This window comes from Struthio camelus, chromosome 5 (assembly GCF_040807025.1).
Source record: "Struthio camelus isolate bStrCam1 chromosome 5, bStrCam1.hap1, whole genome shotgun sequence".
Classification (NCBI taxonomy): Eukaryota; Metazoa; Chordata; class Aves; order Struthioniformes; family Struthionidae; genus Struthio; species Struthio camelus.
The window spans coordinates 4642485-4658756 of record NC_090946.1 but is presented as its reverse complement, the minus strand read 5'-3'; the positions used below and the strand labels follow the sequence as shown (position 1 = coordinate 4658756).

At 36.2% G+C, this 16272-nt stretch overlaps 1 protein-coding gene across 2 annotated transcripts in view; it reads left to right on the top strand.

Annotated features, from left to right (window-relative positions):
- The window catches only part of KNL1 (kinetochore scaffold 1), a 33325-nt gene extending 17392 nt beyond the window's left edge, over positions 1-15933 (top strand). Inside the window, exons 11-26 of one of the 2 annotated variants that reach the window (XM_068944290.1) lie at positions 86-230; positions 1310-1377; positions 1504-1602; positions 4806-4921; positions 5762-5852; positions 7417-7533; positions 8234-8321; positions 9061-9141; positions 9580-9619; positions 9756-9857; positions 10331-10431; positions 10755-10823; positions 10974-11080; positions 11727-11845; positions 13141-13263; positions 13368-15933. In XM_068944290.1, the coding sequence (XP_068800391.1) occupies positions 86-230; positions 1310-1377; positions 1504-1602; positions 4806-4921; positions 5762-5852; positions 7417-7533; positions 8234-8321; positions 9061-9141; positions 9580-9619; positions 9756-9857; positions 10331-10431; positions 10755-10823; positions 10974-11080; positions 11727-11845; positions 13141-13263; positions 13368-13473 (1572 nt within the window). In that variant the 3' untranslated portion in view covers positions 13474-15933. Of the gene's footprint in view, positions 1-85; positions 231-1309; positions 1378-1503; positions 1603-4805; positions 4922-5761; positions 5853-7416; positions 7534-8233; positions 8322-9060; positions 9142-9579; positions 9620-9755; positions 9858-10330; positions 10432-10754; positions 10824-10970; positions 11081-11726; positions 11846-13140; positions 13264-13367 lie in introns of both variants that reach the window. The other variant, XM_068944289.1, reaches the window with a different exon arrangement.
- Positions 15934-16272: the final 339 nt, after the last annotated feature.

Here is a 16272-nt window from a genome sequence, read left to right as displayed (position 1 = left end):
TACAAATACTATTCTTGTATTTTTTCATATAACTATGCTAATTTATTTTTGTTTTCTTTTTTCTTTTTAACTTACTTAATTTTAGGTTACCTTTGGCACTGTCTCTCAAAGCCAGGTAGAAATTCATGAAGGTGAAGATCCTCCAAATCAGTCACCTAAAAGCCCTGATTGTACTCAGGCCAACACCAGCAGCTCTCTGGATTCTGTTAAGGCTGACACAGAATTAACTAGTAAGACTTTATTCATAGTAATTATCTCAAAACTCCTTAGTTCTTTTGGCTTAATGAAGTCAGAGCATCTTTGTAGCATGTATTTCATCTTGGAAAGTTAACATCGTTGTGTTATTGGGGATTTTTTTTTTGGTCAGCTGAAGGACTTAAATGTATGTGTTATGGCTTCCTGCCCAGCTGGTTATGTTCTGGCTGTTCAAGAAGCCAAGCCATTCTAGGAAACCTGAGATGGGGAGAAAGAGAGTGGCAGAACCAAAGAGCAGCTGTGTTTCCAAGGAGGGAGGATGGGCTGGAGACGCAGTTTACGTACTTTAGCACAGTTCAAAGCCCCTGCTCAAACCCTGCTTGACTGTCTTAGGCTGGTTCTATGCAGAATCAATCTGCATGTCTCAGCACTGCACTCTTGGAAAGAGAGTCCTCTGAGTGCGCTGCAGGGGCATCCACCTCGCTTTAAATGGAATTGGCCTGCATGTTTTAGTTCTTGCCAATTAGTTGATACCTCACAATGAGGCACAATTCTGCCACTCACCTGATCAATGATGTCTTACCTTCCTTTTACAAAACAATTTCCAATTTTGCCCCTGCAGCCATGAAAATGTCTACCTTATCCAGTAGAAGCTGGACTTTTTCCTTTTAGTGAGAAACTAGCTCTTGCTGGTTCAGAACTTGAAAGCAATGTTTTTACCTTGAAAGCTTCTGGCAGCTCAGGTGCTGTTTGGTCTCTATCTACTTAAGAGGCCCTACATGAATTAATTGGAGTCTGTTTCTCAGACAGAGACAAAACAATTTATTATTGTTTAGTTCGTTAGTCATGGTTTTCACCCTTAGAAAAGTGAACTCTTATTTCATTACTAATCTGACACAATTTATATTCCAGCATTACGTTTTTGATCTAATCCTCTTTATTTGTCAACTGAATCCCGAGTAGTTGTTTCCTCAGTAACTTCATTCAGCACTGGAGGCATACATAAAGGTCAAATGCTACATTAAAATTGCTTTTTTTTTCCCCTGAGCTAATGACTTTATGTTCATATTTCCATATACATATTTATAACTACAGCAATCTCCTTTTTGTCTAGTTCAGCGAAGCAGTCACATGGAGTCTCAGCTTCTCACAGATAGCATTTGTGAAGATAATTTATGGGAGGTATGTAAATAGCTGAGAGATACCAACTTCTTTTCATAACAGGAATAATATCTGTGTGTGTGTATGCAAGTAAGCATTCTTATTTAAAGAATGTATTTATCTTTATGTTTGTACTGACCTTTGCAGAAATTTCAGAATGGTGTTATCACAGTTGGGGAGTTTTTTACGCTTCTCCAAGTCCATATTCCAATTCAGAAGCCCCGGCAGAGCCATCTTCCAGCCAATGTGAGTATCTGTCCTCTCAAATGCATAGTATCATTGACCTTAAATTGTATTCCTCTTTGTCTTGTTTTGGTTTTTAACTGATCTGGATTAAAGGCCATTAAATGAGTCAAGACAGAAGTCAGTTCCACCTTAGCAAACCTGTTAAACAAACAGATGCTTCCTCTTTTCTCTTTGCTGTTCACCTCTGATTAAGTCTAATGGGATTTTTATCTCGTTATTGAAAAGTAGAACAGATTTCAATCTCTTTATGAAGTACTTCATATTTGCCCTATTCTTTGATCAGTATATAAGTCTGCATGAGGCAGTAATCTTACTTACTGTACAGTCACCCTGAAAACAGGGCAAGGGGTAACTATGAAATGAAGGTTGGGATTTTCTTGAGAGGCAATTTTGGGACAGGGGGATGCCCTTTATTCATCCATCTCATGCAACTTAATTCTGAACTTAATTCTGAAAGCAGGATTTCTTGCTGTAAACCTTAAATCTTAAGACTATCTTTAACCCTTCACCCATAGCTTAACCCATTCTTATTCTGTAAATGGAACGTAAGGTTGATATTCAGTTTGTTCTTGTTAAAACAGTAACTTTGAGTTCTGCTCTTCACAGTATAACAGCATATGTATAACAGCAAACACCAGAAGAAGTTTGTTTTCCTTTTTGCCTTAGCAATTCTGGTACTTTTTACCACATTTTCCTCTGATATCTCTTTTGGTCCTTGGTTTCTGAAAGTATTTTGATATTTATGGAAAAACCTTACTTATCTTTAGTTGTAACATGGTTTTGTTCGTTTAGTATCTGAATTGCTTCAGTCTGCACACAATTATGAGGACCCTTTCTTCCAGCTAAGTTTACTCTATACCTAGAATTAAGTTCTCCTGTTTTGGGAGGGGAGGAGGAAGAAAAGCGTCAGGAAAAACTGTCCTAATCGAAAGAACCGTGCTTAATTTCAGAGTGTTTCAACTTTCCAGTATTTCATCCAGCAACTCCAGTTAAGACTGTTTCCTTATTACAGTGTCTGTTTCAGGCTTCCAGCAGTACAGTAGAGGAATCTTCAAGGACAGTCAGCTTTGCTATGCAAATCTTTAAACAAGTTACTGAAGTTTGTTTGTTCTCTCTCATTCTCTCTCATTCTCTCTCTCTCTCTCTCTCTCTCTCTCTCTCTCCCCCCTCTTTTTTTTTTTTTTAAATTTTTTTAATCTCTCCTTGGCTTTGGATAAGCACTATAATCTATATGTTGTACTGCAAATCTGAAAGTATTCGAAGTATGAATTTTTGCACAAACTTGAGTTGTAACTCTTTACTTTCAAAAATTGGTAAAAGACGTTCTCTGATTTTTTTTCCTCTAACTTGAGAAGAAAACTGCCCTAGTACAGTATTTTAATAGCATATGTGTTTCCAATCAGTTTGATTTTTTACATTTTACAGTTTTATGCCAGTACTTGGTTTCAGTAAAGGTACCTTAAGCTCTTGGAAGACTAGCATTTCAGACTTATTTGTACACATTTATGTAGCAAACTGAATTTCTAACTGGATGCTGGAATTATTCTCTCTAATCTACCCAGATTTCACAAACAAGTACCACTCCTTAAAAGATTATGTAATAAAGTGCTGTGAATTAGCTGTTTAGTTTTCCACACGCAGGTGTTATGCTGACATGGAAAAATTTCAAGTTTTACACAGAGAAAATGTTTGATTTGTAAAACAGCAATGCGTAGCATTTATTTAGCAAAGTATATGGGGAATTAGCGCAAATATTTCCATTTCCTGCAACTTAGTACAATTTCTGCTGTCATGGTAAACAGTGTGCCAGGGACTTTAGAGTAGCTATCCTGGAAAGTGGAAAAAACTAAGCAGATTCTGCATAATTGAGAAGTAGCAGATTCTTCAGTGCCAATACTTATTCTACAGTACTGGAAAACTTTCCAGTACTGTGTTCAATGTTAAATAGGTCCTAATGATATTCGTTCTTCCTTCTCTAAAAGGAATGAATGCGTGGTGTGACCTTTCTTTTGACAGGGATTTTCAGTATGTCTGTATGTTACAAATGTAATAGTGAAATAGTTCACTATAGTTCACTATAATAGTTCATTTCCTTCATTGCTAACTGAAGAAAATACCTGTGAGTCAACTTAGCAAGACCAAGGAGATCAAAAGAGTTCTTAAATTATGGATCAAACTGTGATTAATGGTGAACATGCCTCCAAAGAAAGCTATGCTCATTACACGGTGGTTGTGAGGTCTTTAGGGTATGGTCCTCTGTCTTCTCAGGAAAAGTATTATTTGTTCCGTGTCAAGGTTTAAAGAGAAAGGTTGAAAAGCTGAGGGGAGAAAGGAACTGTGAGGATCACGTAAGAGTTGAGTCTCTTCATGTAAAAAGTCTGTCAATTTTTAAGTTCTTTAAAATTCTGATATAGAAGAATAAACTGATAAAAAGATAGCTAAATGAATACAAATTGTATTGATTAAATTGCTTTCCTTTTGGTTTTTAAATCTCTTGGGTAGCTCTTTAAACAAAAATATCTTACAGTTTAGATTAGATTAGGCAAATGTATTTATACTGAGCTGTGTCTAAATATTGAGCAAGCCTACAAAAACTCAGATGCCATTCTATAGTGTCTGATCACTGATAAGAAAACTGAAAGCTTTCTCTGAAGGGATGAAATTAGCATAAATAATCTATGTGCTTAAATACGTGGGTAACTATCAGAAATACTCCCGTCCTATTTATTGGCTCTGCCTAAGACTTGTTGAAAATTGGGAGCTCAGATTCTGAATCAAGTATAGTTATCTTGTTTTATTCTAGAGCATTCTTGTTAGCTGGATAATGTACACCTATTTCTTAGGTCTTCATTTAAGGAAGTTGATCACTCTCAATTTAGTTTTTTGAGGAACAGCGATGAGGCATATGTCCCAACACGAAGTCCATATTTAAACGTGAGGAAATACGAGGCATAAAAATGAAATGAATTATTTAAGGCTGTGTTATTAACGCAGCTCAGAATGAAACAAGACAAGTCCACAATGAAGAAAATGGTTTTAGTAGGTCAGGCTGCCTCCATTAGTTTTTTTCTGTTCTGCAAAATAAATATTCCAAGTCTCTTGCTGGCTTCTGTATATGAATTGATTGGAGGCTAGTGTTTCTGAAAAGAATGCATCTTTTATTCTTTTCCTCCAAAATTTTATCCCTCTTTGTTTTCCCCCAGTATGCAATGAGCACACCACCTACTCCAGAAGACTTGATTTTCAGCCAATATGTGTATCGCCCCAAGCTGCGTATTTATGAAGAAGATTGCCAGGTCCTTTCTCAGATGATAGAGGAGTAAGTCTGTTTTTTCATTTACTGAATATGCTAGTAATTTTATTTTTTCAGCTCAGGTTGCATGCAGAATGGCCTGAAGAAAGTTAATACATTGCTCTTGGGGGAAAAAACAGAAAGTGATAGGTAGCCTACTTTATGCTAGTACCCAGTTTATTATATGCTTATAGGGCAAAATCTTGAAGAGTTGTTTTTATGGAGATAATAAAATTTGGTTTGTTATTGTTTTTTTTCTTCAAATAATTTATTTCTTACTAATATTACGTTTCAGTTGCACATCAGATGAGTTAGAGTAAAACTTTCTATCAAAAAATGATCAAATATAGGAAGCAGAGTTGTAACAGATTACTATCTGTTGTTGTTTGCTCTAATTTTTCATTATTTATTAGACTGAAATAGTTAATCATGGTTTATTTTCTCATCTGGTGGATACTTCTAGTCTGATTCATTATGTCTGCTACAATTTAAGCGCTAAATCAAAATTTGTGATAAAATGCAAAATCAATAGTAAGATTTTTTTTCCAGCCCCATTACTACCCTCACTTTCTATTTCATCATTCCTCTAACTCTCAACCTTGTGTTCAGAGCTGCCCTTGACAAAAAGACTATAGAAAGGGAACATTGCATCATGTATTACAGTTTAACAAACATGGCCCCCACATAATCAAGGCTTTGGAGGGTCTCTTTAAGATGTAAGACCCTACTAAATGAAAATATTCACATTTTCTTGTTCTAATTAGAGCAGAAGAATGAAGTGCACAAACACCAATGTGCTTATTTATGTTTCCAGTGCAGTTGCAACAAGCTGCTTCGCTCTCGCTCTCATTATTCTTCACTTTTCAGATTGAAACCATATGCAAGTGTCCAGGATCAACTCTTGGTAAACGTGAATAAGAGTTTGTGGGAAGTGATGAGAACCTGCTCTGATGAAGAGGTAATATTGCATGAAGAAATAATATTGCCTCTTGCCTAATGAAGAAGTAAGGTTAATTTAGGCATTCAGATAAAATAAGAACCCGAATGGTCATCGAATAACAGCAGGTAGGCAGGAGATACAAGGCAAAGTATTTTGTGGATGAAAGACCTCTATGAGAGTTGGACTAAAGTATTACTGTCTAATACAGCAGAAGGCTTGAGGGCAAGGACATGTGTCCTTTCTAACATGCTAGAGGGTATATGTTGCTATAAAACAGAAAAACTTGAAATTGACAATTTAAGTTAGTTGGAGACAGAAAAGAGGAGAGGAATTTCAGAGGGGCCTAAGCAAACAATGCAATATTGGAAGGAAAAAAATGAGCTACTATTACTGTAAGGGCTCTGTAGATTCATCATTGGAGCAGAATTGTCCATTACCTTAAATGCACGTTTAATTCAGAAAGGTATGCAAAATGGTAAGACATATAACGCACAGAAGATATGTGTGGTTACATAAAGCTGCTCTGCATGTAAAATTTGGGGTTCAGCCCTGATGCTGTGTACCAGAACAGAAGATGGTGAGGCCAGAGGGTATTTAAAGAAGAATGCTAATGATAATGGGCACCAAAAAGCACTCCAAAAACATTTGCATCTAAAAACAAGAAACATTATAAAATACCCCAAACAGTATTGAGAAGGTAAATAAAAGATTCTGTTCTCCTTGGTTTTAATGGCCAGAATAAAGGCCTATTCAATGAAAATAAAAAGTCTAAATTGATAAAAGATTATTTTTCATAGTTCTTAATTAGATTGCAGACCTCTGTGGTATAGGACATCACTGAGGATAGGATAGTAATTGGATTTAGGAAGAATGTAGTTATGAACAATAAAAGCACCTGGAACCTTTGGCTAAGGATAACGAATTTCAAAAGTTATGAAGCAAAACTCTACATATTCAGATTAGAATAGTACTACCTAGTAGAAATAGGCAGATCTAAAATAGTCTAGAAAAAAGTTCTCTGTACTTTCCTCTGCAGCCTCTGGATTGACCCTATCAGAGACAATTTTGAATGATGTAATCTGTAGCTATAATCTGTTAAGACAGGTGACCTTTTTTTAGTTTATTTCACTTGCTTTGGGCATTGCCTGGACTCCTGTAAGCATTTCAGTGAGCCTCCTTAACCCTAATGGGACAGTGTTCTAATTGTCTTGAATAACTGGGACAAGAGGCATCTGACATACTGAAGCTGCTCTGTCATGTGCCGAAAGCATCTTTACTTTAGTTGTTTGAGCTGTTAAAATCTGATGCTATTTCTCTGTGCTGCACCCTATTTGAATAAAGGGTATTCTGTTGGATCTTTGCTAAGAAAACCTATTGCTTTTGTAGTTGACTGTTTAGGGATTGTCTGAATTGAAATTTGATTTCATTTGCAACTGTCACGTAATATTGCTGCTAGAGAAATGGGACATGAGGGTAGGAGGAGTGGCAGCAGAGAAGGGAAGAAGAATCTAAAAGGTTGATTGGACAATCTTTGTTTCACATTCTTGTTTGCTTTATCGTCTGTATTTTCCATTCATTACAGCTGAAGAGCTTTGGAGCAGAATTGAACAAAATGAAATCCTATTTCACCAAGGAAAGTAAAATTCTGGCTCACAATGGGAAAGTGACACTGTATAGCAAATTGCTGCAGAGCTCACAGGTAATGTGCCAGGTGACAGCAGAGGGTTAGGTTTGTAAGAGGAATTTCTACCATATTTCATCCATGTTTAAAATAGTATAAGCCACAACCATCAAGTGTAGAAGCATAATTATTGTATGCAAGTGTGCATTCTCTTGATAGTTTCCTTCTTATTAAACATATTTCCCTTTTATTGATATGCAAATGTAAAACACATTAGGACAGTGACTCCTTTCTTGCACTTATGCTATAGGAACCTTCTGCCTAAGGGTTTTGTCCAGGGAAGTTACAAAGTAGGGAAAAACAGGAGTGTTACGGGAAATGCTATAAGAAACAAGCTCTTTAGACTGTAGTAATGTGTCAGTATTAATACCTAACAAGTAAATGCAAAATAATGTATTGTGATAGATACCAGAAACTTGCACATGCTAAAAGTTTGAGAAATTTATTTAGCTACATGTCTCATCTAATCCCTTTACAAGAAAAGTGATTAGAAAGATTGTTAAATATCCTGTGCTTTCTCATGTACTTTCTTATGTTACTGCCTTAATGTCTCTCAGTCTACCTCTTCATTCTAATGACAGATTGCATCAGCTCCTTTAATTAATCTCTTAGCAAGCAAAGATCCATGTGGTGGTCCCAGAAGACATGCAGATTTTTTAAAAATGCCATTGACTTGTGTAAAAGCACATTGCAAAATAGTCCCATTTTTGCATCTTAGGAACAATGGGAGAAACTACAGTCAAGAATAGCAAAAGTGGATGAAATTCTCAAGGAGGCAGATAGCTGTCTTGCTGCTCTGGAAGCAGGTAAGTGTTTCCCAACCAGTGACTGATCTGCTGCTTTCTGTTTCAGTCTCTCTGTTTTTCTGTAGAGCTGCTATTTAAATGATGACTTCAAGATCTTGTGTTTGGTACTTGCTTGGAATTTAAAAATTCCTGTGTTACAAGTAACTTGTTAGGTTTAATCAGCTTCATTCATGACTGCAAACTCGTCTTACAGGAATTTCTTACACACCATGCAAAGACTAGGAGCGTATCTGCACTGAAATACAGAATTGTAATTGTAGCCTGTGAACATGTAACCTGGTTGGCTAAATCCACTAGTACAGCTACTGGCAGCGCATAGTTCAAAATGGCTGCAAAACCTGCCAGTGACCCTGGCAGATAGTCAAAGCTCAGCTTTGTGCTCCAGGAATGTACTGTTTTCAGTATCAAAGCTGGGTGGTTAAAACTTGTTCAGCAATGGTCACACAGGCTTACCGTCAGTACTTGGGACTGCAGCATAGCAATGTTCTGTGTATTTTTTTTGTTTGTTTGTTTCTAATGAATATTCTTTCAGTGCTTTACAGTGCAATTTGATTTCCATTTATCAGCTTTGAAATTGTATCATAAGATGAGTTTTAATCATTATCTAGTACTTTCTGAGGATTTGATAGATACCCTTCCTGGCTTCTTGTACGTTTTCTCTTAGCTAGTTTTCAAATTCTGAGAATTATAGAACCCAGAGACAAATAAAATGGAATCTTCGGACATTTCTCTCCCGTAGATTCTGACTGGGAGGAATGTGAAGCAGACTGCAATGATGAAATGGCAGAACAGGAGTCCAAAGGGAGAAATTTAGAGGAAGGTAATGGTACCAACTGAACTGCTTTTCTTCAGAAATTTTAGATATGGTGATGCTCTGCACTGCTTCCCTCCCTCTCTCCCCTCCATCTTTAAGTGTGATATGAATGCAAAAACTTTTTTTTTTTTTTAACCCCATTGGGTACAACTAAGTACATAGATATGAAAGTATGAAAAGGGCTGGGTTTCTTTCCCTAGAACAATTGAATTTAGAACTTGGAACAGTGTGACTTGAAGAGTATGTATTGGCTATTATACCCAGCACTTAGATCATTCAATAAATTACTAACCTTTGTTGACCATATATCTATATCCAAGTAGGATTAACAGCCGTCAGGTTGGGTTCTTTCATATTGCTAAGAACAAGAACAGCACAGCAAGTTAGGCTTTTCTCTGCTGCTCTGTCATAGGTTTTTTTGTTTGTTTGTTTTCCTTTCTCTAGAATTGGAAACCCTCAGAGCCGAAGAAGAGGAGCTTCAAAGGTAAGACTTAAAAAGGATCTAAGAAGCTTAAAAAAAAACACTGCACATTCAGTTTTAGAGATTTCTTTTCCTTTTTTTTAATCAATGTGCTTTGCTTTCTCAGGAGCACCTAATGTAATTGTTGTTATCTTGGCAGAGATCTGTTGGAGCTGGAGACTCAGAACAAGCAAGTGCTTGCTGAGATAAACCGTCTACAGAAGAAAGAAAAAAGCTGCCAGGAACTCCTGGAGGCATACAAGTAAGGAAAGGGCCTTCAGGTTTTATTTTTTTATTGTTCTGAGTCCTCACATTTGTATGTTAATGTTTGTTTGTTTTGTTTTTCCTTTTTATGTAATTTGGCACATCTTTGGATTCCCATCAACAGGAAACCTAGGATGAGCAGTAAAGGTTCAGTGAACTTCAGTATGACACATAGTTTTTTAATTCTTTTAATTAAGGATTTTGCAGTGACACATCATGTACAGTCTTTTTGTATCCAGTTGGATATTGATATCCTCATATTCCAAAATGAACATTTTAAGAAAATTTTTCAAGTCTTTCAACAGTTTTATGCTTATATTTCCCATAGATTTTTATGTTCTTTTGGGAAGTGAGAAGATAGTTGGTATATTATGTAGTAGCTGCAAGTGCACTTAATACTTTGACCTTCATCTTTTAGTTGAGTTTGTTTGTTTGGTTGAAACTTAGCTTTTTTTTTTTTTTTCTTTTCAGCTTCACTGAGTGGGAGATTAGTGAATGGAGTGAACAGCAAGCAGTCTTTAATTTTCTTTATGATTCTATTGAATTTACAGTAGTCTTTGGATCACCAATAGGTACGGTGCAAAGTTGACAGTTTTTTTTATGAATTTGAAAGGTTAAATAGTTATATAATAGAAAGGCTTAGTCTGTGAAGACATTAAGGGGAAATAGAACAAAATATAGTGGAAGCATGTAAACTGAGCGACGTGATTAATTGTAGCTTAGGATATGGATATCAGTGCTTTCTATAAAAATTTGAAATGTATGTATTAAACGGTTGTTACTGAAGAGGAAGAGCTGTGAATGTTTAAAATTTCAAACTGAATAATTGAAAGGATTCTATAGCTAAATATGGAAATAACTACTTGCTAAATGCTTTTTTTTTTTTTCTTCTCAGATGGTGATGTTTTCGGTGAAAATCCCTGCAGAAAGATTGTTAGCATGAGCTTTGAATCTCTCTTGGATGGTAAGATTTTTTTCAAGTAATTTGAAAATAGCTGCCCTGATTATCTCTTCTTGGGAAGATACCTGTTAATTTGTGTTTTATCTGCCAATGCATTACTACTTGGCTTTGAAAAGATTGCTAGCAACATGTTTGTCTTTTATGTTACAGAAGAAAAGGCTCCACTTTCCTCACGTTTAGTCCAAAGACTCATCTTCCAGTTTATTGAAAGTCAGGGATGCTGGCAGGAAAGGTGCCCCACACTGCACTACTTGCCCCAGGTAATGTTCTAGGAAAGCGTATAGCGCTTTGGAACAGTGGGAATTTCTTCTGTCACAGAGAATAAGGCTGATGTTGAGAACAAAATCATCTTGATGAACACTTCATCAATGCGAACCAAAATCAGCTTCATGAATGAATAAATATTCTGAGGTGAGAGGGGAAGAACCTGTCCCAGAAGACAGGAGTCCTAAAAGCTGTAATTTAAGTGTGCTTTTGCCATTCATTCAGAACATTTGATTGTACTTGAACATTGATTCTAAACTATGGTTTCTTCGGTGTTTGCTGTATTGATGTCTGCCTGCCTTAGTGATTTTTAAAATCCATTTTTGTGACTGGTGCAAGTGGAGCTAAAGAACTGATCTGAATGCCATTCTGCTTCCTAAAGAATTAGTGGTTTAAATTGCCAAGCCAAACCTGGCATTCCTGCGTACTTGTGTACCCCTCCTGACAACACTAGAGGGAGAAACTTAGGACAACGAATGTTTATTTGTTGTTATGCTCGTACAATTTCATTTCCACATCCAAACTGAGATAGCAGGTAAACTACACTTTTTGTATACTTTCTAGCGTAAACTGCATTTTAAGATGTCGTATGGTTTACCAGCCTGATTTCCAGTGTAATTGCTTTTCTGATTGCCCACTTAGGTGCTTCATGACATCTCTTTGGTTGTGAGTCGTTGTAAGGTCTTAGGAGAAGAGATTGAATTTCTGAAGAGATGGGGTGGCAAATTTAATCTTCTAAAGACAGATATCAACGACACAAAGTGAGTAACTTGATATGTAATTTGCACTGGTCCTTCAAAAAGTATCTGTAGGTAATCACACACAAAACTGAACTATTTTCAAATTGGTTTTCCTGAAACTGAGATTTTGGGTAACTATTTTTAAAAGAATGTATTTTCTTAAACAAAATTGGACAATAATATTGAAATGCTTGGAAATTGAGCTGTTCTTGGATTCAGCCAGTTTCCTTAGTATTATATAATATCTCCTTACTTGGTGCTTTCCTGTTTCACTTAAATCTCTCACCTAAAGCATTAAGGCCAGAGTGTAGCAATTCAGAGGAACCAGAACCAAGAGTTTACCTGTAGCTTTGTTGCTTTTATAATGGGCTTAATTTTCAGTTTTCTTCAGCCAAGCAGAAAGAGTCCTTGAAGGCTTAACGTGCTTAAACTAGTTAATTTTCTAGTTTTCATTTTCTCATACTACTTCCTCGTTTTGTGGCATTCCCCAGTGGAACAAGATAAATATTTCACCTCAGAATCCCTATTCTATTAGTGATGTATATCCTTACCTAAGGAGTGGCCAGTTAACCCTTTCTCTGCAAGCCTTGATGCCGTGTCTGTCCACATAGGTTTTGTTCTAAATTTGTAGTACCTTTTGCAAGAGTGTTCTTTTACTGCTTCCCCAAAGTCCCGTGAAAGCTACGTTTAGTTAAGCCAGGAAAACAGATGCCAATGCAGCTTGTGCTCAGGCAGTTGCAAATTGTGGGATGTTTACCTAGAAAAGACCTGCTGTATGCTTGCCCTGTTTTTCATGATCCCAATGCATCTACTTCCTAAGCATTGTGTACTCAGTGACAGTTCATCCCTTATTTGCAGTAAGACTCAACTCTGTCTTTCCTAGACCTTGTCATAGGCAGAGTACTGGGCTAGATAGAAATTTGGCCTGACTTAAATAGTGCTGGATTTATGAAACAGAATTATGGAATTGAAACTGAATCAATGTTGTTTCAGATACTTTTTGTGTTAGCTACAAATCATTGTTGGTTACTAGTCTATATTCTCTTTTCGTAATTTTTGAAAGGTTCTCCTGTGAATTATGTATGAAACCTCATCTGTGAGGAAAGTTGGGGTTTTGTATTCCAGTTCAGAGTGGAAAGGTACTTTTAACCTTATCTATGAAGTTAGGGTTAGGCTATGTTGGAACTCTTTAGAAACAAGTGAGGTTGTTGCATCTGTTATGTCATTTGTTTTCACATCTGGAACCTAATTCAAAAGAGGTAATAGTGCATTTGAACATTTTGTATTGATTTTATTTGTTTTTATTTCTCGTACAGAGTGAAGCTTTTGTTCTCCACTTCCACAGCTTTTGCAAAGTTTGAATTGACCCTATCTCTGTCTGCCAACTACCCATCTGCTTCACTGCCTTTTACTGTCCAAAGCCAAATTGGGAACATTGGGTGAGTTCAACGAAAAGAACCACTCCACATAACTTAAGTTAAAGGGCAGTGAATTAAATGTTTTATATCCTCTCAAACTCATGTGATAATTTTATCTTTGCCAGAGAGGAGGAAATTTCTGCTGTTCTGTCCAAGGTACCACTTGGTTACCACTATTTGCGGAGGATCGTCAGCTTGATTCATCATCATCTGCTCCAAGATCCCAGATGATTCACGTACAGGACTGAAGGTGTCAAGCTGGACATTCCTTGACTCTACTTTTACAAGAATTTACAGCTGTCTTACTGAAATAGGAATGCTATTAGCTTCTCAGCTCTTAATTAATCTTGTCTAATAACTGTTTGATATCAAGGATGCTCAGTATAAGCCCCAAGCTTCCCTTTTAGACGAAAGGATAAATGCAGTAAGCCCCAAGCTTCCCTTTCAGACAAAAGGATAAACGCAGATGTCCCTATAAAGTGAAGGAGGAAGAATTTCTTTTGTCTTTTATTAATCCAATCTGCTGATCTTTGCTTCCTTCTTTAGTCTTTCCTAGTATGGAGAGTCTTCTGAAGTAGCGTGTCAGTTTTGTTCTGCATTGATTTGCAAAGCTCTTGTTTTAAACAATGATCAGTATTTTCCAAATTTGTGTGTCTGGAATTTACTTCTTTCACTCTCATTACTCCACTACTACTCAACGTTATAACATACCACATCGTATTCGATTTTGGGTTTTTTGTTGTTGGTTTTTTTATTGTTTAATCAGTTTCTTGGAACATCTCGTCCAAAAAATCAGAAACTGTACTTTGACTTCTGATTAACCAAATAATGTAGAATTATTAACCAGTTCGCCAGTCATAGTTGGAAAGACTTGTCATGAAGGCTACAGAACCAGGTGCCTGACCGGAGACTTTTGCAGTGCAACAGGCTCAAAGCCACTGAGTTGAAAACGTGTGAGCCCTTTCAGTTAGAACTGTATTCTGATCTTCTATGCATAGTTCTTTGTCCAGTATAAATCTGTCTCTTGTTTCTAGTGCATTGCCTGAGTTTGTAATGAATTAGAACTGTAGTGCGGAAAATGAGCTATTAAAAGTTAGGAGATATCTGTAAGATCCTTGGTGCAGTCTAGGCTGCTTTTGTATAGTCTATAAGGTTGAGCTGCTGGTACTGAGCTAAGCCTAACTGAGTTTATGGTGTTGAAGTGCCTAGCAATTCTTAACTCTCCATTCCATAGGCAGCTGACAGTTTTTGTATTTCTGTAAAATATGTTGATTTTAAAATGTTTTCATGTGTGTGTTTATATATTTTTGTCTTTTTTCAATTTTTTCCTTCTATTTGGAAGGTGGAAGTTCATTAAAACTTTGAATTATTGCTATTTCTTTTTTTTCAATTGTGATCATTAATTGCGCTATTAAAACCAAACTTTTGACTGAAAATTTGCCTGCTACTATTGAAATACCTTTGGTAGTTATTTGAAAGGACTTTTTATAATGTGAACTTGCATTTTTTTTCTCCCATTTCCTAGTGTTAGTCTTCTATGATCTGACTTTCACAGATTTTTTTTTTTTTTGAAAATAGTGCCAAAGTCACAAATGACTTGAATATGATACTTAAAATAATTTCCGAATTTCTTAAGGTTACTCTGTAAGTATTATTAACCAGTAGAGGGTGCTCCAGTAGTACTTCATAAGCATTATCCTGTTTTTTTGTTTTTAAGTTTTCTTTCAGCCTGTTTCCAAGAGTACCAGATTAAACAAAACGAACAAAAAAACCAGGCATCTGCAGTAGAAAATGACTGTGGCAGCACTTAAGCAATTCCAATTTTATGTTTAATTTATACTGTACAGACTTATTTAACCTCCTCTAAGGGCTTCAGGATTTAAAGCCTACAGGCTAATCTATAGGCTAACTTCCCATACCTTTGTAGTGCCTCAGACTTGATGCATTACTGTTAACATCTCCATAGAGATAATATATTTACAACAATTATATTTTTGCAAGTCAAATTTTGATGAGAATTCAATTTTTAAACCTTTTCACACAGAGTGCTGCTTATAGCCATTGCTTAATGAGAAATCTGGAGATCTTATACAACTCTCATTTCTTTCAGCCATTCACTGTGATTAAAGGTGTAAAGCTGGGATTGCATCCCAAGTATGGCTATACCTCTTTAAGGACGGGGGGGAAGGACAGGGGAGGAAATGAATGACTTTCAAAAAATTAATTTACTTTCTGGGGAAAAAAATTTACAAATGACAGTTCTTATTTATTTCATATTTGGTAATATAATATTAGCTGTGAAAGAATGAGCACTATCATATTTTCCCACTAACATGGTTGGAATGTTGTTTTGAATATGGCTTTCTTCAATGATTAATTTATGGTCATCATTGATAACAGTACGCATTGTTTTAATGAATTTAATTTAGAGCACCTGTTGTTGGAAATTTCAAGATCGTCCGTGAGCAGGAGTTGCCCAGGAGTAAGTGTGAATGCCAAGAGAATGTCAATTATATCCATGTTTTAGTGTGTTACGGGAAAACAATTTTTTATGATCTTCAGTATTGTTGACTTTGGACTGATACCTTTCTGTATATGTAAATGTAAAAGCCTTTATTCTCTTGTGGTCTCTGTTTTGTCTTATTAAGTACATAGGGAAGTGCATATTAAATTGCTTGATTAGCAAAAGGTGAAATAATGACAATGCAGTTACTATGCACTATTAGTAATATTCTACTTTTCGTGTTCCCAACCTTGGTTTTCATGGGAAACATCCCAAAATCTGGACAAAGGACTGAAACACTAGTGAGCGAACATATTTGTTTAAGCAGCATACAGCAATGCTTTAATGACTGTCCAGAAGTAAAATGAGTGATTGATCAGTTTTGCAATTTAGAATAAGATGAAAAGATAATCTAGCGCTTAAAAAAAGTGTTTAGTTAGCTCAAACTGAAGACAAATTCAGATATTGAATCAACCTTTTTGCAGTACCTCTGTCTCTCCATGTCCAGGGCAGCTACCATTTGCAAC